Here is a 25,658-nt window from a genome sequence, read left to right on the forward strand (position 1 = left end):
GTGAGATACCAAGGACATAATAACTTCCATAGCAACCAACTGTGAAGGCACAAACAAGAGATTATGATTCAGGTGGGGAATAAACAGCAGAGACGCAGATGAATCCTTCAAGAACATGTTTTCGCGCCAGTGTCCTTTGTAATAAAGAACCAGTGAACAGAGATATAGAGAAAATGCAGATTCAAAAAGGCTGAATCATTCCTCTCCATAGGTTGTTTTTCAGCTTTCTGCAAGACATCAGCTGTCCTTTAAATCTGCTCCACATTATATTGCCAGGAGCAGAGTAACATATTGAAAACTAATGTATTTTCCCCCTTCCTATCCTTTTCTCAAAGCTTTCAAGATTTTTAGAAATGCTCCCTCCTCTTTTCAGTTGAAACAAAGGGTGTATCATTGGGATGGAGTGAAGGAGGAGGAGAAGAGAAAGGAAAGAGAGAAATGGAACACAACTTTCACAAGACAGCTGCATTGACAACTACGTGTTATCTTCCAAAACTGTATCACAGAATCCATATAATCTAGATCATCCTTACCCAAATGCATTTGACTATATTTCTCATCATACCCAGCCAGCTTGATCAACATTGGCTGTTGTTCATCTGTAAGGCACTGGATTAGCAAAGGGTGATCTAGATCTGGTGGAGAAGAAGTAGCCCACAAGCTGACTCCTTTAAACTATAGACTCCCACCAACTCATTGATTCCTGAAAAGAAATCACTCCCAAATGGCAAAGCATGTCCCTAGGAGCCTCAAGAGGGGTCCAATTTGCCATTTTGGACCCATTTGTTCAAAGTTTGTTTTTTTTGGAGTGGCTGTGTGCCCCCCCCCCCCCAAAAAAAAAAAGTCCAAGGGATATACAAAAATTACTCTTGACCCTAGACACTCTAGGTTCAGGGAGTTGGAATCATATAGCTTGCCAAATGTTACTGGGTGCTCAGCTTTCCTTATGATCGGCTGTTCTGACTAGGGCTTAAGCTGTAATTTCTACCCCTATTGTAGCATGACAAAACAACAACAACAACAACAACAAGGTGGGACTAGGCAGATGGAAAGGTGGGAATATGCAGATAGCAACAAGCCTGGTTCTTTGGTGGTGGTGGTTGTGTGTCTTCAAGTTGTTTCCAGCTGATGACATCCCTAAGGTGACCCTATCACAGAGTTCTCTGAGGCTGGTTGTATGTGAATCACTCAGTCACCCAGTGAGTTTCCATGGCTGAGTGGGGAATCGAACCCTGATCTCCAGAGCTATAGTCCAACACTCAAAGAACTACACCACACTGGCTCTCTCTTGTTCTTAGGGCTGGTTCTTAAACACTTTTGGCACCTGGATGTAATAACCTATGTAAAAAAATGGATGAGTGTCATGCAAAACAGGTTGCCCTCTCTTTTTAAAGTTTATGGATTTTCCACTTCATATTCATATATATGTTTCATATAATACAATACGCGCTCAAACTGCGGGGAGGCGCAAGGGGTGGTGTGTCCCATTCAGATGAATGGGACCTGTGCCCATGGCACCCCGTGCGCTCCCGCGCCACTGCTCACATGAGCCCCATTCAAATGAATGGGGCTCCAGCATAGGTGGAATTCACCTTACGCGGGGGCTTCAGAACGGATCCCCCACATAAGGTGAGTTTCCACTGTATATACATTGGTTTATGATGTGCCAATGTTCCTGGTCCTCTTCTGGTGAATTCTACTGCACATGCTCTTGAATGCATTCTTGTGGCTTTTATAAATAGCTTTCCTTTCTTAGGACCACTATGTGTATGGTGCCACCTGGTTTTAACTGTTCCTTTTAACCTTTTAACAATTGCCATCATTGTTCACTGTTTTATTATATGTTCTGGTTTTATGTTTTGTTGCATACTTATTAAAGGTGAATTGCCCTAAAAGATGGTTTATAAATCTTTTCAGTAAGCATGAAAGCAAGCAAACAAGCAAGCAAATAAAATATTTACATTTAAGTAGATGCTCTTAGTTTTGATGGGATTAGAAAGGAAGGATACTTAAATTTGCACTTTCTAGTTTGTATGAAAAAAGTGTATGTTTCCCAAATAACTCTACAGCGCTATATAAATAAAGTATAACAACAACAACAACAACCCTTTGCCCATGGGAGGACAGATTTTAGGAGCCTTTTATCCTTTCCTCTTCTCCTGCTCCTATGGTAGCATTTAGGAAGCTGTGTGGACTAGCCCTGATATCTGCACCTAGTCTTTAGCCATTTGTGACATCCTTGTATGCTTCTCCTCAAAAGCTTCCCTTGTTATATGATGTCATGAAAGTGGTAAAGTATCGCTATATGAAACTGACTGTTTCCAGAAATGAAACAAGCAGGCCTGAGTCTGAAAAAAGGGGAAAGAGTATTCTATATATCCACTATGGACTGCAGTAGTTCCAGAAAGTAATATATCCGTGTGTCTAATACTTTGCAGCACGTTTTCAGAATATAATGTTCCATCACTAGTTAGATGTTGGGCAGTATTCTAAACACAGAGGGAGGGTTAGAGATCAGAAATGTGGAGTCATCTTCATGCCACTCTATTATCCATTGGGGATTAGACCTCAATTAAGAAGTTTTTGATACTCTAGATTTCACAAAATGAGCAGACGGGTATGGATTAGCCCATCAGTAGCCTCAACAGGAGGTCTGACCATGTACTGATTGCCTCTTATGTTTCTTGTTGCAGTTCCTCCCCAGATTATCAATATCACATCAGACATTACTGTCAATGAAGGCAGCAGTGTAACCCTCTTGTGCTTGGCATTTGGGAGACCAGAACCAACAGTCACATGGAAACATCTGTCCAGCAAAGGTAAGATATTTCTTCCAACTTTGAAGGGAAGAGTCCATGCATGAGCAAATGGGAGTGAGGGACAAGAGTACTGTGGCATTCATAGGGAGCAATAACAAAGCTTCTGTTGCATTGTATACCTTTGTGTGAACATGCTAAGGGATGTGACATTTTTTGGAAGTAGAAAGATTTCCAGAATACAAAATTGTTAAAGTATGCAGTGGTATCTACAGCTAGACTTGGCATGTGTTTGTTGTTGTTTTGGAATGTGGTCATCTGTTTGTTTGAGTTTGTGTACATGTGTTGATGGGTTTAAGATGCATTTGTCTCTGTATTAAAAATGCAAACAAACATAGACTATGGCTTGCTCTGTGAATGGCCACCATTTATCAGGTTGATCTCATTTCAGCAAACCCACAAGTTGCTGATAGGAGTGTGTTGTGATGAAATGGCAGTAACTGCAGCGCAGAGTTCATAGCATATGTTAAATTAATGTAAACAAATAACTCACTACTATCCATTATGTCAAATCACTTGAATGAATTCTGTTTAACCATTTTGTATCAATTGGGCCTTAATTATAATACTCTGAAGCAATGTTGCATCCTGTCCTCTAGTGTTTTGCATTCTTAAATTCATGATGTGGCAGATTATTAGCCATAATGTGAAGCTGGAGGAGGAGCCAGAACAGACTCATGGGTTATGGGAAAGATCTCAAAAAAACCGTTAACACTCATAGAGTATGTGGAGGTCAAGTTAAATGATGACTTTTGGGGAGATCCTGGTAGAATACAAAATTTCAAGCTACTGTGTTGTGGTTAATCGTGCTTCAAGAATTCTCCCTGGATTTTGGCATTCTGAATCACTTGGTTTCCTTTATAAATTGGAGATGATGCATTAGGAATTCTGCATTGCTCCACAGACCTTGTACAGAATACTGTACATACTGCTTGCCATGAGTCTTGGCTCATTCAGCTCATCTCCATCCATCTTCCCTCCCCTTCCCTTCCCCTTGCAGAATTACTAATGCACACTTCCAAGGAAAAGAAAAGAAAAGTCAACCCCCAGCCCCCATAAAGCCAATTTACAGAATTGCATGGATTTTCTCCATGTTTGTTTGTATAGGAGCACATGCAAGCACTAGTAAAATATAGTGGAAGGGAGTGGGGGAAATATCTCAGTCTAGTTCACTGGTTCCCAACCTGTGGGTCGGGACTCCTTTGGGGGCCGAATGACCCTTTCAAGGGGGTCGGCTAAGACCATTGAAAAACACCTATTTAATAACAGTTATGAAGTAGCAACGAAAATAATTTAATGGGTTTGGGTCACCACAACATGAGGAATTGTATTAAAGGGTCATGGCATTAGGAACATTGGGAACCACTTCTGGACAGAGTTGCATCAGGCTCACCTCTCTCTTTTTTAAGAGTGTAGTTTTTATCTCTCTCCAACCCCTTCATCAAAACATACATTCACAATGGCAATTGAGATGGGAAAAGGAAAACACAAAATGAACTGGGGGGGACTGAACGGTGGAGCAAATGAGCATGCTCCAGTTCTGTCATCATTTATTGTTTATTTTTTAAAAAGACATTCTCCTGGAATTCAGGAGGGAATACAAGGTTGACTGAACCAGAAAAAAACAAAGTAGCGGAGTGAATGCAATGATCTTGTAATGCTGGAAGCGCTTTTCTACTGGTCACATTGGTCAAGTACTATTGTTTAACAATTCTAAATTGATAGGGATTATTTAGTACTTTGGAATGTTTAGATAAGGGACAGGCAGAGTATCAACTGTACATTACATACAGAATGCAGATCCCAATCTTTTGGCTTCTGAAGCTACTTACCAGCCCACCAGTCTTTGAACCCCCCCCCCCTACCTATGTGCACCCCCCAGGACTCTTTACTACTCTGTGGATATTTCTGTTTTTCTCTGTAGTCCTTCTCAAAATGGTGACAGGAAGCATCACAATATCACTTTCTTTTGCCATTTTGAGAGGCACTACATAGGAAAAATGAGTTATCAGGGCTTGCTGTAAGGGACAGTGGTGTGCAGGGTGATCTGGAGGAGAAAATTTACCTTTGTCCCCATGCACTTGCTATCTCTAGTTCAAATGAACTGTCAGGAAGATAGATCAGAAATTGTCTGTCTGTGTCCAACAAAACAAAACAGAAAAAGCCCTTTATTCCCCTCAGGTACAACTAAGACTAGGGCCACCGAGGCTGCTGCTACTCTGCGGAATTAATACAGTTTGATACAGCTTTAAAAATCCTTCCTATGGAATCCTAGGATTTGTAGTTTGTTGTGGCACCAGAGCTTTCTAAAAGAGAAGTGTAAAGCTTTAAACAGAACTACAAATCCAGCATTCTACCGCATTGAGGCATAGCATTAAGCCAAAGCAATCTTAATCTGCATTAATTCTGCAGTGTAGATGCAGCCTTAGTGGCAACAAGAGATTAACTATACTATCCACTTGTGTACCTACCATAATGATTTTTCCCAAACTAAACTATACTGAAGTTAAAAAAAATCTTGCTTGTTCTCAGCAGTTACTTGGTGATGTTATACTACGCCCCAGTTTTTCAGGAATGGGAAACCCAAAAAGTGAACAAGGACAGAAACAAAAAGGAGACATTTTTTCCTGGGGCCTGCATCTAAAATCTGACAGTTTGCCAAATGGGTTTGAAAATGAATGCATTGTCCATGCGCTGAAAGTCACTGTCTGTTTCAGCTCCAGCACTTCCCCAGCTTCCGAGGGATATTGTTCGGAGCTGTCTTTGTAAAGAAGCTTTTCAGGGTCTTTGCATAAATAGTGCTTAAGTAAACAAAAGCGACAGCTACCTTGGGAGGAAAAAAAAGCGCTTTCAGGAAGGAGCTACTCATTTCTTCGATAGCCAAAGAAAGGAATGGATTATCTTTGAAAACATGCTCAAAGCAGGGAGCTTGCTTTTATAACAACAACAATGCATCATGTTTGTGTCTCAGGCTCCTTCTGTCCCAAGGCACTCGGTGGAGAGACACTGAAGATTAGAGACTCTTAGCCTTCTGCAAATTGGGTCAGTAGCAGCTACCCCATCCTACAAATGCAGTATTGCAATGTTTTCACAATCTCTCTGGGTTCCAATGTTTTGGAACAAAATCCCACTCGACACATTAAGCCCTTTGCACCCAGGCTCTATGAGTGATGAAATGAGACACAGGTTTCATGGTTTCTAAATGAGCAACCACTTTTTTTCAAATCTATAAGGACTTGCATCAGTCTAAAATGCTGTTTTCTAAACCCACTCCTTCCTTGGGTCCCAGAGTAGTTGCCTGGATCTAGGACTTTCTAGGTTCTCCTTTCCCATACGGAAGGTTTTTCACCTCGTTTGCACACACCCAAGCTTTGTGCAATTGAATAGATGAGCCAAAATGTCCACCAGTCTTGTCCCCAATAGGCCAATGTTCCTCCTTTCACCTCTTTCCACCAATAACTCCATTAAACCTGATCTATGTACACATTTCACACCTCCCTGTCTAATGCCTTCCATCTATGCTGGTATCTTCAATGTATAACTAAAAGAGAGTACAAATGCATATGTTAGTTCACAAAGCCTCTAACCACACAGAACACTTTTTTCAGTACTTTTAGGCACACCAAGCTATCTCACCTTTTCATTCTTGTCTTTTGTTTCATTGGATATTTTTTAACAGCATAAGTATTGGGAGGGTGATGAAGGAGGACAGGAGAAAACCGGACTTTGAAGATGCAGTGTATATCTGTAGTAAACAATGCAATGCAAAGTGTTCGGACAGAGATAGAGCAGGGCTTCTTACTCTAACCAATCCTACAGTAGCCATGTGTACCTGCTTACAACAAGCAAGGTAAACAGCAACTGCCTTCAAGCGCGAGCAGCAAAACAGAGAAATAAGGGGAGAACAGATAATCTGGCTTCACCAGCTCTCCCCACCCAGATTGTTAAAAATATTGGTCTATACGTTTGGCCACCAAAATAGAAACCATAAGAAGAGTGGGGGCTAATGAAAGCAAAGGTCATAGCTGGATACATTCTGGAAGAAGCTTTCAGATAATCTCCAAAAGATTTGAAATGTTTTGGATTACTTATGCAAAAATTACCTGACCTGATCATTTCACTTTGCATGTTCGTGTTTCAGCTTGCCCAGGTGGTCAATGTATCTGACTACTGGTACCATCACAGGGCATGTTTGTTACAATAAAAATGGGCTGTCTGCCCAGAACACTGTTGGAAGACTGCATTGGCATAAACTTTGCACAAGCAGTTCAGGGATGTAGCCAGGATTTTGGGAAGGGTCCAGACTAAGTGCCACTATGATAATGGGGCTTGGGCATGGTGGTGCAGCAGTGCACACCATTCGTTGTATCTAATGGAAGGGGGGGGGGGGCCCCCCCTCAGCTACCTCCCTGAGCAGTTGTGCTTTCTCAGGGGTTACACAATTGTGATCCCTTGTACAGACAAATCTTCTGCAAGCACACATACAGCCCTTTGTTTTACTTTTGAGTGATGCTAATGGAACATTGCACAAGATGTGCATTCAAGGCTATGATGCCCAATGTGATATTGGTTGTGCAGCTGCAGGATTCGGTGTAACTACACTGGTATATACTTTTGGTTTCCTAAAAGTGTTTAAGATCTTGGCCTGCATGTTTGACCATTGGGCATATAAACTACTGCTGAATAATAAATAACTGAGGGAAGGGCAGCTAATGTTCCCAAAACAGCCAAATATTGATCCTCTTTTAAGTCTTACTTTGTTATAATTAACACCATATTTGTTAAATATTGATTACATGTTTTCCATCTATTTTCACATTACATTGAAATGATTGTAAGCATCATTGTGTCTATGATTTGAAACTAAGCCTCTGCAATAATCTCCAGTTATGTCTGTGTAAGCATTTTGAAGGTGGGTGTAAAAGGAGGTATCATCTACACTATTGTTCATCACCCTCTCCCCACGTATGAGGCAGCAGTTGGAATGAGGGCTCACAAGCTGAGTTCTGTCCCCTACCAGTCAGTTGCAAACCTATTTCAACTGCTCTCACATATCTGTAGAAGAAGGAACAGCCTTAATCTGGGAGTGACGGATGTTCTTCCTTGTCTGTGCATCTGAAAGGGCAGCCACAAACTCACTGATGGACCAGGAGGTAGAGCTGCAATTGTGAGTCTACAACAAACACTTGCTGCTGTGGACCCAGAAGGAATAGCTCACCTCCTCCACTTATACAATGGTATAAGTAAGCTAGTGGAGATTGGCACACCTCTGCACGCTTCTGAAAAGTCTGAAAACTATGCTCTGTGACGAGAGACTTAAGGAGCTGTGCATGTTTAGCCTGGAGAAGAGAAGGTTAAGACCTGATATGATAGCCCTGTTTAAAAATTGGAAAGGATGTCATATTGGGGATGGAGCAAGCTTGTTTTCTGCTGCTCTGGAGAATAGGACCTGGAACAATGTATACAAAAGTACAGGAAAAGTGATTCCACCTCAACATTAAGAGGAACATCCTGACAGTAAGGGCTGTTCAACAGTGGAACACATTCCCTCAGAGAGTGGTGGAGCCTCTTTCTTTGGAGGCCTTTAAACAGAAGCTGGATGTCCATCTGTCCGGGATGCTTTGGTTGCGTTTTCTGCATAGCAGGGGGTTGGACTGGATGGCCCTGGGGTCTCTCCCAACTCTGTGAGTTGAAACTATTCTGTTTTGTATTTCATTACATTTCTCTAGATCTTTCCTCCAAATGGAATGCAAAACTTAAGGGGTTTTTTTTTGGGGGGGGGGGGGAGTTTAACATGGAAATGTGTTTCTTTTGAAGTACCTTGTAAGATTCACAGGTGTACAAGGCTGATACATTTTTTCTTGCAACAAATCTTGGAAGGTGAGAAAAGGCCACTTTAACTGAGATGATCATATCTAAAGAAATTCTTTTCTCTCTCTCCATAGCTGTAATAGGGAGGCAGACAACATAAGATCAAGGGCTTCAGGAAGTCTGTTATGACTCTAGCAGGACTTCCTAAGTAGGAAATGTATGTTCCCAAGTGTGTAATTTCCATACCGATTTGGACACTTAAATATTAAAAAGAAAACATGTACCATTTAAGATGTAACATATCGTGTCTAGTTAAGCTTATTTATGTACCTCTTTTCTGCAATTGCTGCACTCACAAGGCATTTGCAACAGGTATAAATGCAACATTCCATACCAATCAGCTTCATTAAACAAAAAGATCCCCAATAACCAACCAAATCTAACAACCACAGAAGAAACAATGCTAATCATCAATCCAACATTCTGTTTTTAACTGTTATGCAGAAAAAATAAACTGTAGTACCATAAGGCCAGCATGAAATAAGGTCATAATCCATTTATCCAACAGAACTCAGAAGTGACAAGAAATTAATTCAAATCTCCCCCTCCCGACTTCTTGCTAGTAGCTAGCGAGCAAATGTTTTTCCATACCCTGATTAAAATTTGAATGGTCAAACAAGGCAATGGCTAGTATTTCCCTCTGGGCAATTTTTGTCCCCAGGTTTCCACTTAACTGATCCCTGGCTTACATGGGAAAAGCACATAGTACATGCATTATTATTTGGGGACTTGAAAGCTACAGCATACGAGTCAAAGCACAGTGCATCCGGAACATGTAGCAGCGCTTCTTCTTCTTTTTATCCACAGCCAGTGAAGCAAGACATCTTTCAGATGCTAAAAAATCCCTTGCATGTATTTAGTGAATCCTAAATACATATTTATATAAGCCTGGAGAGATTTCCAAAGGCATTGTGGCTTTTGGTAAATTCGTTAGGGTACATAGACATGCAAGCAGACACAGACACACAACTTTATACGGATATTTTCTTCTCCCCTTAAACAAGAAACAGAAGCAGTTGATGCAGTTGACCTTATACTCATTGTAAAGAGAGAGAAAAACACTGTTGAAACCTCTATTTTCCTTCCCAGCCTTTTCCTTAACTTTTAATTATCTGTTCTTTGATCAATTGACTGTTCCTTGATCTCTTGTAGATGTGGTCTTCTCTTTTATCTTATTTCTTTAATATGTTTTTTTAAGCATGGTTGAAGATTGTGTGTGCCCCTTGAGATATTATTGGACTACCATTCCTATCATCCTCACCAATGGCTATGCTGACAAGTGCCAATAAAATTGTGATCCAGCACCTTCTAAAGAACCACACATCCCCTACTCTTCAAGGCTACTACCATTTTCCTGTAAATTTAAGCAGTCCTTGCAGTGTTATATGAGAAAGGTTGCATCTTGAAAAATTAGGCCCTCTATGGGTGTCTACATGGATAAATTACCCCACATCCCTTCCACCTGAGGCTCATTGAGTCCTGTTTCCATGACACGGAACCAAAAACCCAAATCAGGTTTTGACTGTCTTCATGGTGTCCACACCTTATTTGGGACTTCCTCCCCCTAATCTGCATTTGAATAATTCACATTTTGCTGTAGGTTTTCACTCTCTTTGTAGCACTGGCAATGACTGCCTTCACTCACGGTTCCCTTGCCAGTCACCTGCCACTGCCAATGTGGGCACAAGTTGCTCCAAGTTCAGAATAAAAAGCTCAGTATCAACAGCATGGGTGAGCATCTTGTTCTGACCTCTGCAGCAGCTTTGGGCGACATATGAGAACCTTGTGAGAAAGCAGCCACCCATTTTTCACTGCCAAAGCCAAAAACCCACAGCAGGTAAGATGTGAATTCTGACCCAAGTCAGAGTTGTTCAGGCCATCATGTTCACCATCATCATGTATGGATATGAGAGCTGGACAGTGAAAGATGTGGATAAGAAGAAAAAAATGAACTCATTTGCTGGGAAAGAGTGCTGAGGATATTGTGGACAGCCAAAAACAAAACAAAACAAAAAACAGTTGGGTCTCTCCCAGGAAACCAAGGTGACAAAACTGAGTCTGTCATACTTGGTCACATCATGAGCAGGCATGACTCATTCAAAAAGACAGTAATGTTGGGAAAGACAGAGGGCAGCAGAAAGAGAGGAAGACTACATGTCAGGTGGCTAGACTCAGGGAGGTCATGAACATGAATCTACAAGACATAAGCAGAGCTGCAGAGAACAGAGGGGCTTTGAGATGTATCATCCATAGGGTCACCATGAGTTGAGTTTGACTTGTGGGCAGTAAATAACAAGAGGGAATTTCAAGGCCAGAAGACTTCAAGGGCAGCCTGCAGTATTTTGACCAGTATAGAACTACTGTATTCTCAGTTGCAGGGATCTTTACATGTATCCCCAGTCAGGCATGAACGCTATAAAGTGAACCTCACCCAAACATTATATAGGGCTCTTCAAACTAATCTAAAGATGTGTGAGTTCACATGACATAGCCACTGGTTTTTTTTTTTTTCCTGGGTTTTTCCTGTTTGTTATGATTTCCACATCCATTTGTTCCATTCCTTTGGAAGGGGATTTTGTAGCAATTTCTTTGATTTGGTAGTCTTCCAAAAATGGGGGTGTGAAGTGATTCTATGGGTTGGAAGGCAAATATTTTTCACCTCCTTTCTTTTTTATTTTATTTTTCCCCCCTTAGGGTTATAATGTTATAATGCAACCGTGTCATTTCGCTGGCGCACAGATGCACTATATCACCATAACACTATAGAAAATGTAAACAAACAAACAAAAACAGTGAAGAGGAGGAAAAGAAATTGTCCTGATATGTCTTGGAATTAAGCCCACTGAAGAGTGCAAACAGAATATTACAGCTGATTTGTCAGAAAATAGTCTAGCACCTATGTACATCAGTGCACAATGAGCATCAGTGCATGATGCACATCACTATGCTCTGTACATTGTGCATGACAGACATTGGTGCACATTGTCCATTGATGTACATTGCAAACCAATGTGCCTTGCTTGCCAATGCACATTTCACACTGAGGCACATCACACACCAGTGTGCATCAAGCACTTGGCCAGCTTTGCTACATGGTACCATAATAGCCACTTTCTACTAGAGATGAATGTTATGCAAATGTGCAATTCTAACTGTTGCAAACATAAGGCACTTCCAAAGGCATCAGGCCCAACAGAATTCCAATGGCTGTTTATATTAAAATGCACACACACATGCACACACAACTACAGCAACAAATGTCACAACCTCTTGACATATTTAGTCCATATAGATTTGTGTCAATCTAAACTACCCTACTGAGTTCTCATTTGGGCAAAATGAGGAAGGAATGAGGATATCAATCCTTGTCTATTTCATCCTTACATGCACGGTGAATAATTCTAATAGATTACTCCCTGCTTTTTGGGGGAAAAGACTATTAACCCACAGTATTCTCCTTATATTCAAATGTCCTGAAATTCTGCAGGAAAAAAACTTTTCTTCTTCTTCTTTTCTTTTTGCACAAGAAACTATTTTCTGAGAAGGAAAAAAAAAGTTTCCTACACCAGGAACAGCATATTTTGCAAAGCAAACCCCTTTCGAGTGCAGAAAACAAGGGTTTTTTTGGTGCAAAAGCCAAGTGTTTTTCTTCACAAAATAATTCCTCCAAAACTTCAGGACAGCCTAATACCATGACAACTATATGCAAAATTCTTTCTGATCTAATGTTCTTCTTGGGAAGGTTCCTTTGCTGTCTAGAAACCTGTTTCTCCTCTTCCTCTTTATTGAACCTCTGAATGCATAATTACAAATGTTGGCCAGAATCCTGGTGAGCAGTTAGGAGGGAGTCACCTGGAGTTACGGATTCATGAATGTTCTGTATACATGATCTCTATGTATGCCCCAGTTTAAGGGATACATAGGGACTGTGAAAGTCCTTCAGTCTCCACATACTGGCCAGCAACTGCTGTGATGAACAGGGGTCTGCTTCCTTGTTGAGCAGGAAACAGGTGGTCAGTGGTCCCATTGCTCCTCACATACGTGATGTATGACACAAAGGGGAATTGAGGTGGGGCCCTACCTCTGTCTGTGACACTAGAGATCCCTCACCAGAAGGAGTGGGAACATCAGCTATCTGGTCTCCAATCAACAGAGAAACAGATTCCTACTGATCGCATTGGCTACTGCCTGGCAAATGGGAATATAGCGCAGTCAGAATGGGATTCAGGGCACAGCACTGACATTCATAATTCTGCAGTAGGATTTTGGCCATTCTTTCCATCTTGTAAGATGCAGAAGTATGTGCACCAAGAATAAGAACCCTTTTTAGATAGTTCTTGGGGTTGCTTTGCTATAGTGGGTGGAAAATATCAGTATGCCTTAACTTAAAGTGTTAGCTGCCAGCAATTAATTAAACCTTAGGAGAAGCATTTCAGTCTTTTTGAATGGGTGTGTGTGTTGGGAAGGGGGAACAGCCAAAAGCTAAAAAAAAAAAAACACACACACTGAAAATAGTATTGCAACAAAGTGGGTGAGGGCAACTGAGGAACCCCTGAGAGGTATATACAGCCCCAGAACCTGAGGTTCCTTGTTGCAATACATCCTGAATTCTTTATAGGAGGAATGAAAAAAGAAATCTAATTAGTAACAATCATTTGGGTGTCATTTGGGAGAGGCTATGGATACAACAAAAGAATCCTATGATCATGGTTCTTCATCTTCCTCCCTCCCTCCTTCCCTCTTCTCTTCCCTCCCTCTTCTTACTTGCATTTCTACTTTGGCTCCCTGCTGGGATTGGAAATTGCAGAAACACTCAAAAAGGATACTTTATTGAATCTTAATAAACCCGAGTCATCTTGACAAACATTAGCAAATTCAACTTTGCAGCCTCTCCAGGGAGGTAGGAAAATATTATTGTCTACATTTAGCAGATAAAGAAACAAGCTTCTTTGGAAGGAAGTGACTAATTCGAACACACTGAGCAAGCAGCTGCTAGGGAATGGAAGCATTGAGATATATTCCTCCTGGAATGACAGCTTTCCTATTAAATAGCCAAGGCCTGCCTCCACACATTTAGGGTAAAACTGCATGGCTTCAGGGGGACATGAAAAGAGTCAAACTGTGGAAGTAACATCTAATAAATAACTATTTAGAATTAATTCCCACACCATAAAAAATGACAACTCAGAGTGCCTCAACACTTCAGAGTGACAGCAGTTTGATATGACTTTAACTGGCATTAGTCGTCTTCTAATTCTCCAGGATAGTGCACTAAAATTTGCTAGAAAATAATGTGAAGTACCTTATTGTTATTGCCTGTCTTCCAAATCATTTCTAACTTGTGCAACCCTAAGTCACCATCAGTGATCACACTTCTCATGGGTTTTTCTTGGCAACATTTGTTCAAGGGAGCTTTGTGATTGTCTTTCTCTGAGGCTGAGAAGGTCACTCAGTGGATTTCTGTCCAAGGTTACTCAGTGGATTTCTGTGGCCAAGTGATGTTTCAAGCCCTGATCTCTCAGAGCTGTAGTCCTAAATTCAAACGACTATACGACACTGACTCTCTAAAAACCATAGGATTATACAGGATGGAGCCAAGATGATGTCAAGTGATATCAAGCTGTGATAAAGTGGGATCAAACTTTATTTCTCTGCTAAATTGTTAAGATTGTAACTTAAAGATGGATAATGTCATTCATTTCCTCCACAACAATTGTAACATTTAAAGTTACTTTTATAGTTATACGTTTATAGCACTGCATTATAGTCGATACTATAAACTATAGTTTATAGTTATATTTTATAACCCTGTATTATGAGTGTTGCAACAACAAGATAGACAAGAAGGCAGTGCTTTCCACTACAAGCCAGAATCTTCAGATTTTTTTGAAAGTTGTTAACATTTAGTTACATCTGAGAAACAAAAAAGGAGATACTTTTTAAAAAATAAATCATAACAAGCATGGTAACTAAGGCCTGTTACAGACAGCCAAAATAAAGCTGCTTCGAGTCACAGTGGAGGTATGGTGTTTCAATGATGCATGCGTCCTAAGAGTCCAGAAGTCACACCAAAGCCACACTCCAGTCCTTAGGCCTGGAGCGTGCCTTTGCTGTGGCTTCTGACCTCTTAGGAAGCATGCATCATTTAAACAGCATACCTCCAAAGTGACCCGAAGCTGCTTTATTTTGGCCTGTCTGTTTGGGCCCAATGGATCACTAATTAAACAGACACCCTGAGGCCTTGCCACTTAACAACAGACCAACACAGAGATTAACATGTAAATCACTTCCTCTCAACCAAGGGTCACACAGTATCTATACCCCACTCATTTCCATGCCAGCATTCTCAGAAAATGCCAGCAACAGATGCTGGTGAAACATCAGGAATAAACTCTTCCAAAACACAGCCACATAGCCTGAAAACCCAAAAAAATCTATGGACACTGGTCATGAAAGCCTCCAAATTCACATCTTTTTTTCTCTCTTGGTAGCATTTTGAACATGTTTCTTTAACCACTTGAGACAACTGCATGTTGAACAAACAAAAAGACCTTATTTACAAATCAGGCTGAATACAGTATCTTTCTCAATGGATGGCATTCAAGATAATAATAATAATATGCTTTATTTTTATACCGCTTTTCTGAGGTGATCAAAGCGGTTCACAAAATCATTTAAAACTTACACATCATAAAAACAACCTTACAAAAAACAATAAACATTGAACAACATGCAATAAAGACAAGCATGATGGTATTCAGGAGGAGGGCTGTTGTCTTCTTAGCAGGGGAGGCCTGTTGTTGCTGGCCTGCTTCTCTCCCCTCAAGATGGCGGCGGGGGGGGGCTCGTCTTCTTAGCAGGCGGAGGCCTGTTGTTGCTGCCCTGTTTCTCTCCCCCCTCAAGTGGCGGTCGGGGGGAGGGCTTCTTCTTAGCAGGCAGGAGGCTGTGTTGCTGCCCTGTTTCTCTCCCCTCAGATGGCGGTCGGGGGGAGGGCTCGTCTTCTTAGCAGGTCGGAGGCCTGTTGGTGCTGGCGCCTTTCTTCCCCTCCAGATGGCGGTCGGGAGGATGGTCTTTTTTAGCAGGCGGAGGCCTGTTGTTGCTGGCCTGCTTCTCTCCCCCTCAAGATGGCGGTCGGGAGGAGGGCTCGATGGATGCAATGTATAAATACTATAGTGATTACACAGTTTAAGGGTTTCTTTTGCTTATCTTTGTAAAATTGTTTCTTTACAGTCTAAGTCCTCACAGAACCTTTATCTATCTTCTGTATCTTTTAACCATTCTGGTTATTGGTGATTCCACTAGTCACCAAGCGCTGTATCTCCCACAGGATATTACAACAATTTTATTAAGAATTTTCCTCGTCCCCATCTCAAGTACTTAAAAACCCTTTCCAACTGCCCCTCACAGCAGCCTCTCCTAGCCTTAGTGGCTTGCAACCCCTTAGAGTACAAGCAACACCTCTCCTTTATCTTGAGTACATAAGCCCCCTTCTAACTGCACCTCATAGCAGTTTCCCTCAGCCTCCTCAGCTGCTAAACCCCTCACGCTAAAATAACACTCTCTTAACTAACCCCAAACACTGATCTGCCCCTCTATTTATACTAGCTCTTGGGAGCAGCTTCCATCTTCTCTAGCTTAACTCTCATTGATCAAATCTGTCTTTGTTCTCTGACAATCACATGTAAATGCTTTTACTTTCCAAGCTCTGTACACAAGGGCAACTTATATACATTTTCTATTGTGTGCCAAAGGATAATCCCTTCCCTCTTTTTATCCAAAAGGACTGAAATCTGTAGTCTCACCCCATTTTATAACCACAATACCACAGTGTGGGTTGGCATATATTGAGCGTGCTTAGCAAGGATTTTGATCCTGGTTTAAGCCCAAAACCAAGACCACCTTATCGCAATGGCATCTAAAATTATGGTAATTTGGCTTGGTTCCCTCTTACAAGGAGCAATTATTCTTGGCTCTCTGTTGCCTTACAAAGCCCCAGCAACCAATCTTGTGGTTTAAGCAAATGCAGCAAATGAGAAGGGGCCAAGACTGTTCTGCATCTCATGTATCTCTCTCTTTGAACAGCCTGACCACTGCAGCAAAGATTGTGTGGTGTGGCTCTTCGTGATGATCAACTCAGTGCTTCATTCTGAGGAGTCCTTAGAGCAAGGTGGAGGGTCATCTGGAGTACAGCTGTGACTCTTTGATTATTTCATTTTTATATACAAGAATAACACATTTCCAACATTTTCTCCCAACAGGCAAGGTTGGCCTGGTGTTATGCACCGTCCTGGGGCCGATATTAGGGCTCCGTAGGGATGGGAGTCCATATGCACACATCCCTTCAATCAGTGCCCATGCGCCATCTTGCCGTGGCCTTGTCCACATGGGGCACAGCATTGTGACACAACAGCATTCACGCACCCAAACGACTCTAGCCAGAAGAGGCATCGTGGCATCGTATCATGGTGCTTATGACGCCTCTAAAAAGAAGGTGCTCTAGGTGGCTCCTTTTCAGGGAACGTGTTGTTGCTGTGCCATGTGGCTGGCATGGCACCAATGAGGGGCAAAAACAGGTGGCATGGAGCCTCCTGTCTGTATCCCCTCATTGTAAAAAATGTCAATTTTTTTAAACAGAAATTTCATTTGCATCAAAATTTGGACTGTGATGCTACATCAAGGAGACTAAGCTTAACTTTGTGTTTGCAGTTGCATTATGCTGCTTAAGTCCACCTCAATAGCAAATTGAGATGTTGCATAACCAAAGATGCAGCCAATAGCACAGGTGCATATGCATGCACAGTTTAGGGAAGGATGTATAACATTCTCAGCTAAAAAGCACTAAGTTTCTTACCAAACTAAAGACCCCCCCCCAAAAAAAAACCAAAGCAGGATCCCATAGGATGATGCCATGGGAGTAAAAGCAGAAACATAGGGATATTATTTTGTCATGTGGAACAGCCACAAGACATTACATGGGGGTGGGGGTAGGGGTACAGTGCTTAAGATTGTTTGTGTTGCCATTGAAGCAAGGACCACATCAGACATGTTAGAAAAGGGGAAACGACAACATCTGAACAGAAACTTATAGTCAGTCAGAGTAGACAATATTGGATCTAGATGGATAAATTGTTTGACTTGATAGAAGGCAAAATCCTTTGTTCCCATGATGAGCAGATGGGAGGTCATGTGCCAGTATTCAAGGGGTAGGATGTGGTGGGCAGTCCACTAGTTGCTGAGCCTTTAATTAAGCACTGTCTTTCCTTAACTGAAAAATGATAATTGAAGTTCAACTTAAGAAGAGAGAGAAAGTTCATTTCTCTCCCATCCACCCTGGTTGTCTTTATTAGCCTTCACTAATTTTGGATTGCACAGCTGCCTCACACCTTCTCCAATTTATTCTCTGCCGTGTCTCTTCCTCAGTTCAAGATGTTCTGAAAAAAGATTTGAGATATCCTCCCACAGTTCATTACTAAACAGGTGGGGGAGTCTGGAGATTTTTTTTCCCCCAGCAGCTTCTGAAGGTAGCAGATGCACTAAGAAAGTTCTTCAGTCCTAGATTGTATGCTTGAATGCAGGGATTGTGTGGTGCCATTTGCAGAACAGCTTCCTCCAATAGACCATGCATCCATTATTATTTTTTATCTCTGAATTCTAATTAGTTATGCATTTAATTTCATTTAATGTGACAATTAGGCCTCATTAATTAAATCCCAAGATGATGAAGCCACCCATGCATGCTCTGCTCTTCTGTTCATCCCTATGCCTGACCTTGCCACCCTGCTACTGATCTTTAGTAATCTGGATTATTCACATTCTCCCAAGAAAGTAATGAATTTCTCATACTCTCCAACTGTTCTGATTTGGCATGGGTGACCCAAATTAATCCCTGATCAAACCCACCATTTCTGCATTTAAAAACCCTATGTAATTTAGTACAGCATCATTTCCAAAAATAATCTGGAGTGTGTGAATACTAGGAGAAAACTGCACAAAATTCTTGCTTCTGAATTACTGTTTCCTTCCTGGTCTCCAGAAACCAAGCAAAACAACCATGTGCACATTTTGAGAAAAATAAATCCCAGACCTCAGTTATTCTTCCCTGTCAAGGTTTCTTCTCATGATGGTTTATCAATACTCAAAATGCAAAACTTATATCATTTTTTGAAATAGTTTTCAATAGTTTTTCCATCCTTATTCCAGAAAGTTAGCAATTTCATTTTTCAGCTGGGGAACAAAGAATGGTGAACTTTGGGGCTGTGGATGCAGCGGCAGAGGAGCACCATAACGCCATGCACCATGTGGAGCAGTGTGCAGTGTCATGTGTCGGGGTATGCGCCATGTGGACGTGTTGCCCCAACTCCACACCCAGGCCAGCCTTAATGGCCAGTCTGAATAGGGACTCACTTTCTCTCTCTCCTTTTCTCTCTCTCTCTCTCTCTCTGTGTGTGTGTCTTCAAGTCACCTATTGACTTAGGACAACCTCATTAATTTCATTGGGGTTTCTTAGGCGAGGAATGCTCAGAGGGAGTTTAGTCAGTTCCTTCCTATGAAATATACCCTATAGCACCTGGGATCCATTGGTGAGCACTCATTCAAGTAGGACTTCCAAGATCAGATGAGATCTGCTGCCTTTAATGTATTTAGGCCAGCTTTTTTCTTTCCCTACCTTCTGCATACTGTAGCATAGCTAAAGATAAGGTTTTGTTTCCTGTATGTATATGTGAGAATTTCATGATAGTTTTTAAAATAATTTTTCCAAAATTTGCAGATTTCTTCATGTTTGGAATAGAAATAACTAGAAATACACAGGACTATGGGATGTGTGCATCAGTTTGTCCATCTAGAGATGGGAAAAGATCAATAGACAGGCTTCATATGTTTCTGCCCTTTCTAGCCCTTCAACTACTCCCAAGGAAAAGCCCCAGAACCACCTTTTTAAAAATAAAATCACTCCGAAAATGCCCTAAATGCCCACCGGCACATCTATATGCACCAGAGCATACTACCATACCCTGACCATCAAAACATATTAATGATGCTCCAAATCAGTTCAACCCATAGGGGTACAAATTGGAAGTAGACCTTTGATCACTTCCAGATTTTGGGTTGTTTTGGGCCAAAAACATGCTAATGCTGGATGTAAATTGGTCCCAACCACAGATTCCCACTACTGATGAAGACCTAGAGAACTGAGTGCTTAATTGTTAGAAGTCTGGATCCCAGATTTGAACTCCTGTGTGTATTCCATCAATCATTTTCTGCTGAATTAGGTGGTGTTTCCAGCATGGCTTCCAGATACAACTTCATCATTTCCAAGGTGGAAATAATTACCTACTGTGTTTGTTGGCAGCCCAGTGTATTTTGATGGTCCAACTGTTGTACATGGATTCCAGGAGAGCATGATTGGAATCTGTACTCAGCAATGGCAATCCACTGGATGACTTTGGACAAGTCACACTCAACCTCTGATAAAGATGATGGCAAAAGTCCTTTGAATAAGCCCTACTCCATAAGTTGGAGCTGACTTGAAGGCACCTAACAACAGCAAATTGAATTATGTCAATGTAAATGGTTGGAATGTTTTTTATTTAAGTTGGTGAGGGAGGTGAAGGAAAAAAAGAACTGCCCAAGTTAAGAATTGATATATCAGGACAGAAAGAGCTTGAGAAGAAGCCAAATGGGTGAGAAAGCAAAACTGACAGATTTTCTCCTCCCTAATTTTCTGCCTCACTTTGGAGCATTCATGGAAGAAAAAGGAAGCTCTTTCAGCTTCTTTTCTGCTTGTCACTTCTCTCCTAATCAGCTCACATTGGGAATGACCCATCGCTAGTGTCCTAAGCCCAGAAGAAATCACAACAAGCCAAGTGACTAACAAGAGACACCTAATACAGTGACCTGTCATGTCAGCTAGATATTTATTGTTACTTCTCAGTGTTCTTTTTGTGTACCCAGTTCTCTCTTAGGCTACTAGTTTCTCTAGTTCTTGTCTGAAGACCTGTTTAAGGGCTAATTAAATCCTCTGAGAGCAAGAGTGAGGTGGCGGAGAAGAGAAATCAAGGTTATTCATCTCTTGCTTGGCAAAACAATTATGGACAAGCAAGCTGTTCGTTTCAGGTTTTGGTATGGGGGGGGGGATAAAAAAAATACATTCACTAATACTGCTGTTACTGCTTCCTGCAAACCTGAAGTATAGTGAAGGTCTAGCATCGTGCTTTGCACCAGATGGGCACCCATATGTTTTGCCTCTCTCCGTACATCCGTTTTAGCTTTGGCAGGCACATATGCCTGGATTTCTCTTTCCGTTTTTGTGTGTCGGGGAATTTTGCACCGTTTAACAATATTAAAACTAATTTCATTTGCGCTCCTTTTGGGGTTGCTTGATTGAGTTCTAAACTCTTTGGAAAACATTTTTTTAGGAGTCTGCTTTCCAGATCCAGGGCTGTATGGGTGCTTGCTTTGTACTCCTCTAATGGTTTCCTGAGAAGTAGTGTAATGTAGTGGTTTGAGAACTGGACTACAGCTCTGAATCCCCTCTGAGCCATGGAAAACTACTGGGTGAGATTGGACAAGTCATGCTTTCAGCTTCAGAGGAAGGTAAAGTCTGTGAACAAATAGAATCAAGGAAACCCTATAATAAGTTGCCTTAGGATTACCTTAAATTGGAAACAACTTGAAGGTACACAACAACAACAACTACAAATGTTTTGCCACTTTTTCGGTTGAGAGAATAATCTGAACTCCTCAATCTCATGTATTGCAAGCACATCTGCAATCAGAGATCAGACTCTTAGAGTTATTTGTAGCTTTAAATTTGATAGTGTTCCCAGCCTGATCAGGATAGAAATATAAGAATGAAAAAGGAAGGGGATGTCTTTAAAGCTGAAGTTGTTGTTTGAGGTTTGAAGTTGTTGATGAGTGAATTCCCTCTACTTAACCTGGAAATTGCAATGGGCCCTTGGTATCCACTGGGGTTTGGATCTAGGATTCCTCATGTAAACTGAAATCCATGGATGCTCAAGGCCCATTAAATGCAAAGGCTTAATAAAATGGTGCCCCATATATATACACATACACACCTTTTTGGAACACACACACACACACACACACATGCACATTTCAAGCCATAGAAGGATTTAATCTGCAGGTAAAGAAGAGAGCCAGCTGTATACGGAGATATGGAGGGCTGGAGATATGGAGGGACTATTGTATGAGCAGCACATTGAAAATGACTGAAGGAAGAGGAAGATCCTTAGCATATCACCAGAGCTAACACATAATGTTGTTTATTTTTCTATCTTAATAGTCTTGAATGTTGTCAGTCTATATCAGGTTTGCTAGTTTAACCTCCATTTTCACTTTAATTTGCACATCCCTGTCCCTCTCTCTCATTCTCTCTGTTGATTTCACAGTTCAAGATTTGGTCTGTACAAAATTAACACATGTTAATTATGCAGAGAAAACAGTATTTTCTACAGATGAAATAGAATTTTCTCTATGGAAAATAAGATTTTGAGACAAATATTAATTAATGCATTGACAGTGTTTTCTGTACAGACCCCCCCCCCCCGGTAATTGGGGGTTTATTCTGCTTAAAAGAAACATATGGTTGATTTATACAAAAAACAGCATTTACTGTGCTGCAATTAATATTTCTGCATTGAAACACTTTCTATGGAGAAAGTGCTGTTTCCAGTACAGAAAATGCTATTTTCTGTGTAAAATACCCCTGTGCACATTTTGGGTGTCTCAAATTCTGAATAGCCAAGAAAATCTGCAAGTACTTCCTTGCAGTGGGAAGAAAATTGCTGCAATTGCTTCTTTTCTGTGCCAAATACTTTCATATAAATTTTGCACAGAATAAGTCCCAAATTCTGAATAACTTGCAAAACCGGTGTGCTTTTCAGACTTTCTCACAGTGGGAATTGCTGAAATTACTCATTGCTACCTTTGAGAAGAAACTTATTAAAGAAGCATATCCCTAGTGTGGGCACTATTTATGTTGACGCTACCTAGAATTGCATTGGCACTTTTGGCTACTCTATCACACTGTTGACTCATGTTCAGCTTTAGGTGCTATTCGCATGTACTCGTGTCTCACATCAAGCCTGGTGTCACCTATCCTATATTTGTGCATTTCATTTTTCCTGCCTTACATTTAACTTAGTTGAAATTCATTTCATTATATGGCCACTCCTTCATTACCACTCATCCAGAATTACATCTGGGTATAGACCAGAAGGATAAGAAGCTACAAAGAAACTCCTAATGTGTCCTCAGGTGCACCCATTTTTTAAAGCCTACTTGGATTTTCTGTTGTAAGTGCTTTCCCATCTTCCTCCTCACCCAGTCCTACAGCCACCATTGCTGGCATGGAAGATATCCCTCCTAGTGTGGCTCCTATCCTCTTCCAAGTGGCAGTAATACCAAGCTAATTGGATGCTTTCTCTTCCCACTGAGCTGCAAGCCAAGAGGAGATATGGATGGGAAGTGATGGATGGGAAAATAAAAAGACAGCTCTTGGTGGAAAGGATTTTAATTGGAGTGGTACACTCATCTTGGCTAATTGTACATTGCAGAGTCTGAAGAGTGTGCTCCAATCTGGAGTCGAGGCTGCTGGAGGTGGGGGTTGGAGGAAGAACAGTCTTATTAAATGGAAGAGCCTTGATAATGCTTTTGTTTCCCAGCCCTCACAGCTGGATGCACTTGTTGGGGTCTTGCATACACAAGCAAAAGCGGGTGGGTGGGTTGGATAGCTGTGGGATAGATTTATTTTCATGAATCCAGTCCAGGCAGCAGCCTGAAGGTCCCTTCTTGGTGCTTGTGATTTGTTCCTTGCTAGCCAAGGGGCTGTCATTAGTCAAATGAAGAGTGATTATTAAGGATTCTTTTACGCACTTAGGTGGCAGAAGCCCAGCTCCACAATGACTTATTAGTGAATGGCATACCTCCTGCAGGGCTTGGATGGCTGAGTGTTTCTTTTAATGAATCTTTGGGTTGTTTTGTTTCTTAAGTGAAGCGTTTGGATAATGAAATAGCCAATATCTGCTTGATTCATCTCCTACTTACACCTCTCTCCTGCCTTGCCCCCTTTCCTTTTCGCTGGTGTTTATGTATGAAACCACTGCTCCCTTTCCTCCTGCAAGCAGCATATTTTGTAAGCATAGTCAGGTGGTGCATGTTTATCACCAAGTTAAGATGTGGCTCAGATAGATGACAGTAACTGCCACTAAAATCGACCTTTTGTCTGTATGGCTTGGCTAGAAGATTGTGTATAAATATTGTTAAGTTAGATTATTTTTTCACAGTTAAATAATCAGGTTCTTAAAAGCCTCTGTCGAAAATCCTGTCTCCATTTGACATATTCCATTATTGACGTACATTTTGCCCTTAACAATCAGGAGAAAAATGTTTCGGATTGCTAAGCAATAGCACCCATTTTTGGTGAGATGGGCTGCGATCCTTGGGCAGCAGACAGTCCCAGCAATCCCAGGCAAGGAAGAAATATCATTATAAGAACCCAGGCTACCTAGTACCTGGGTTTTTCCCAAGCCATGGTCAGCAATATTAGTACAAGAAGCATAACATATTCATAAAACTAAATAAATGGATTGTCTCATAACATTCTTACTCATTGTCTGTCAAAGAATACCCACCTCCACACCTCTTAAACCAGAAGAATGTGCCAGGTGGAGGATTCTGAGAGTTGCAGTCTCGAAAATTATTGCCATGCCCCCCTGTAACAATTCTCCCCCCACAATGAAACTTTCTCTATCATGAAAAAAAGAAGAAGTAAACAACAAACACTTCCATGAGCAAGGGTTTTCCTTGGTGTTGTTGCTGCTGTTTTTGTTGTTGCTGCTGCTGTGTGCCTTCAAGTCATTTCTGACTTAGGGCAACCCCAGAGCAAACCTATTCTAGGGTTTTCTTGACAGAGGAGTTTTGCTATTTGTAATTATTTATTTATTTATTTGTTTATTTATTTATTTCATGTATAGGTTGCCTTTCTCCCAGAAGGGACCCAAGGTGGCCCATAGATAAACACACACACACACACACACACACACACACACACACACACACACCTACAATAAAATTTAAAACAATTTAATCTAAAAACGGTGTAATGTTACATTAAAATATATAAAAGTTAAAAGCATGACTAAAACACACCAACTCTATAATACCGTCCTGATATAATTATATATCAAATACTGGCTTAAATAGTAGGGAGGGGGAAAGCCTGGCCTCCCATGGAGAAAGTTCCAGAGGGTGGGAGCACCCACTGGGAAGGCTCTCTCTTGTATCCTCACCTAGCGAGCCTAACATGGTGGTGGGACCAAGAGAAAGCCTTCCCCTGAAGATCTTAGGGTCCTGGCATGTTCATATGGGGAGATATGGTTCTTCAAATAGTCTGGATCAAGGGGTTTCATGGCCAAGTGGAGAACAGAACCCTGTTCTCCACAACCAAACTCCAAAACTCAAACCACTATGCCACACTGGATATTCACCACAAAGAGAGGTTCCCCGCTGTCTCTGTGTGGGACTAGCTGATTTTAGCTTCTTCCTTCCAGTTAGTGAGAATTGTGAGCCAATAACTGCCTCTAATAATTCTGTTGGCTATAATTCAATCATTTTCTCTCCTAATAGAGCAATACTGCCTTGTCAATGTCTTCACCTATTGAGTCTGCTCCCAGCATCTCTGCTTGAATCTGTGTTCTAGGCCTCCCTGTCTTTAGCCAGATTCCACAAGACAAGGGCAGGGGATGGATGAGATGTGTATAAAGTACTGCATCTCTTCATCAGGAAGAATGGGATCATTCAGCCATTTCTCATGAAGGCAAGATGGAAGTGTCAACTTTCAAAGCAGTCTGTTTTTGAGTCCCTGCAATTATTTTGTCTTTATGCACAGTGGTGAATATTTTGAAATGGTAAACTGGCACCTTGAAGTGAGCTTAGAAATAGACTGGACAA

At 41.3% G+C, this 25,658-nt stretch overlaps 1 protein-coding gene across 3 annotated transcripts in view; it reads left to right on the plus strand.

Annotated features, from left to right (window-relative positions):
* OPCML (opioid binding protein/cell adhesion molecule like) overlaps positions 1–25,658 on the plus strand; it is a 916,982-nt gene that overhangs the window by 798,302 nt on the left and 93,022 nt on the right. For all 3 annotated transcript variants that reach the window (XM_042474623.1, XM_042474624.1, XM_042474622.1), the window contains one exon: positions 2,694–2,819. In XM_042474623.1, the coding sequence (XP_042330557.1) occupies positions 2,694–2,819 (126 nt within the window). The remainder of the gene's footprint in view (positions 1–2,693; positions 2,820–25,658) is intronic.

This window comes from Sceloporus undulatus, chromosome 6 (assembly GCF_019175285.1).
Source record: "Sceloporus undulatus isolate JIND9_A2432 ecotype Alabama chromosome 6, SceUnd_v1.1, whole genome shotgun sequence".
NCBI classification, from domain to species: domain Eukaryota; kingdom Metazoa; phylum Chordata; class Lepidosauria; order Squamata; family Phrynosomatidae; genus Sceloporus; species Sceloporus undulatus.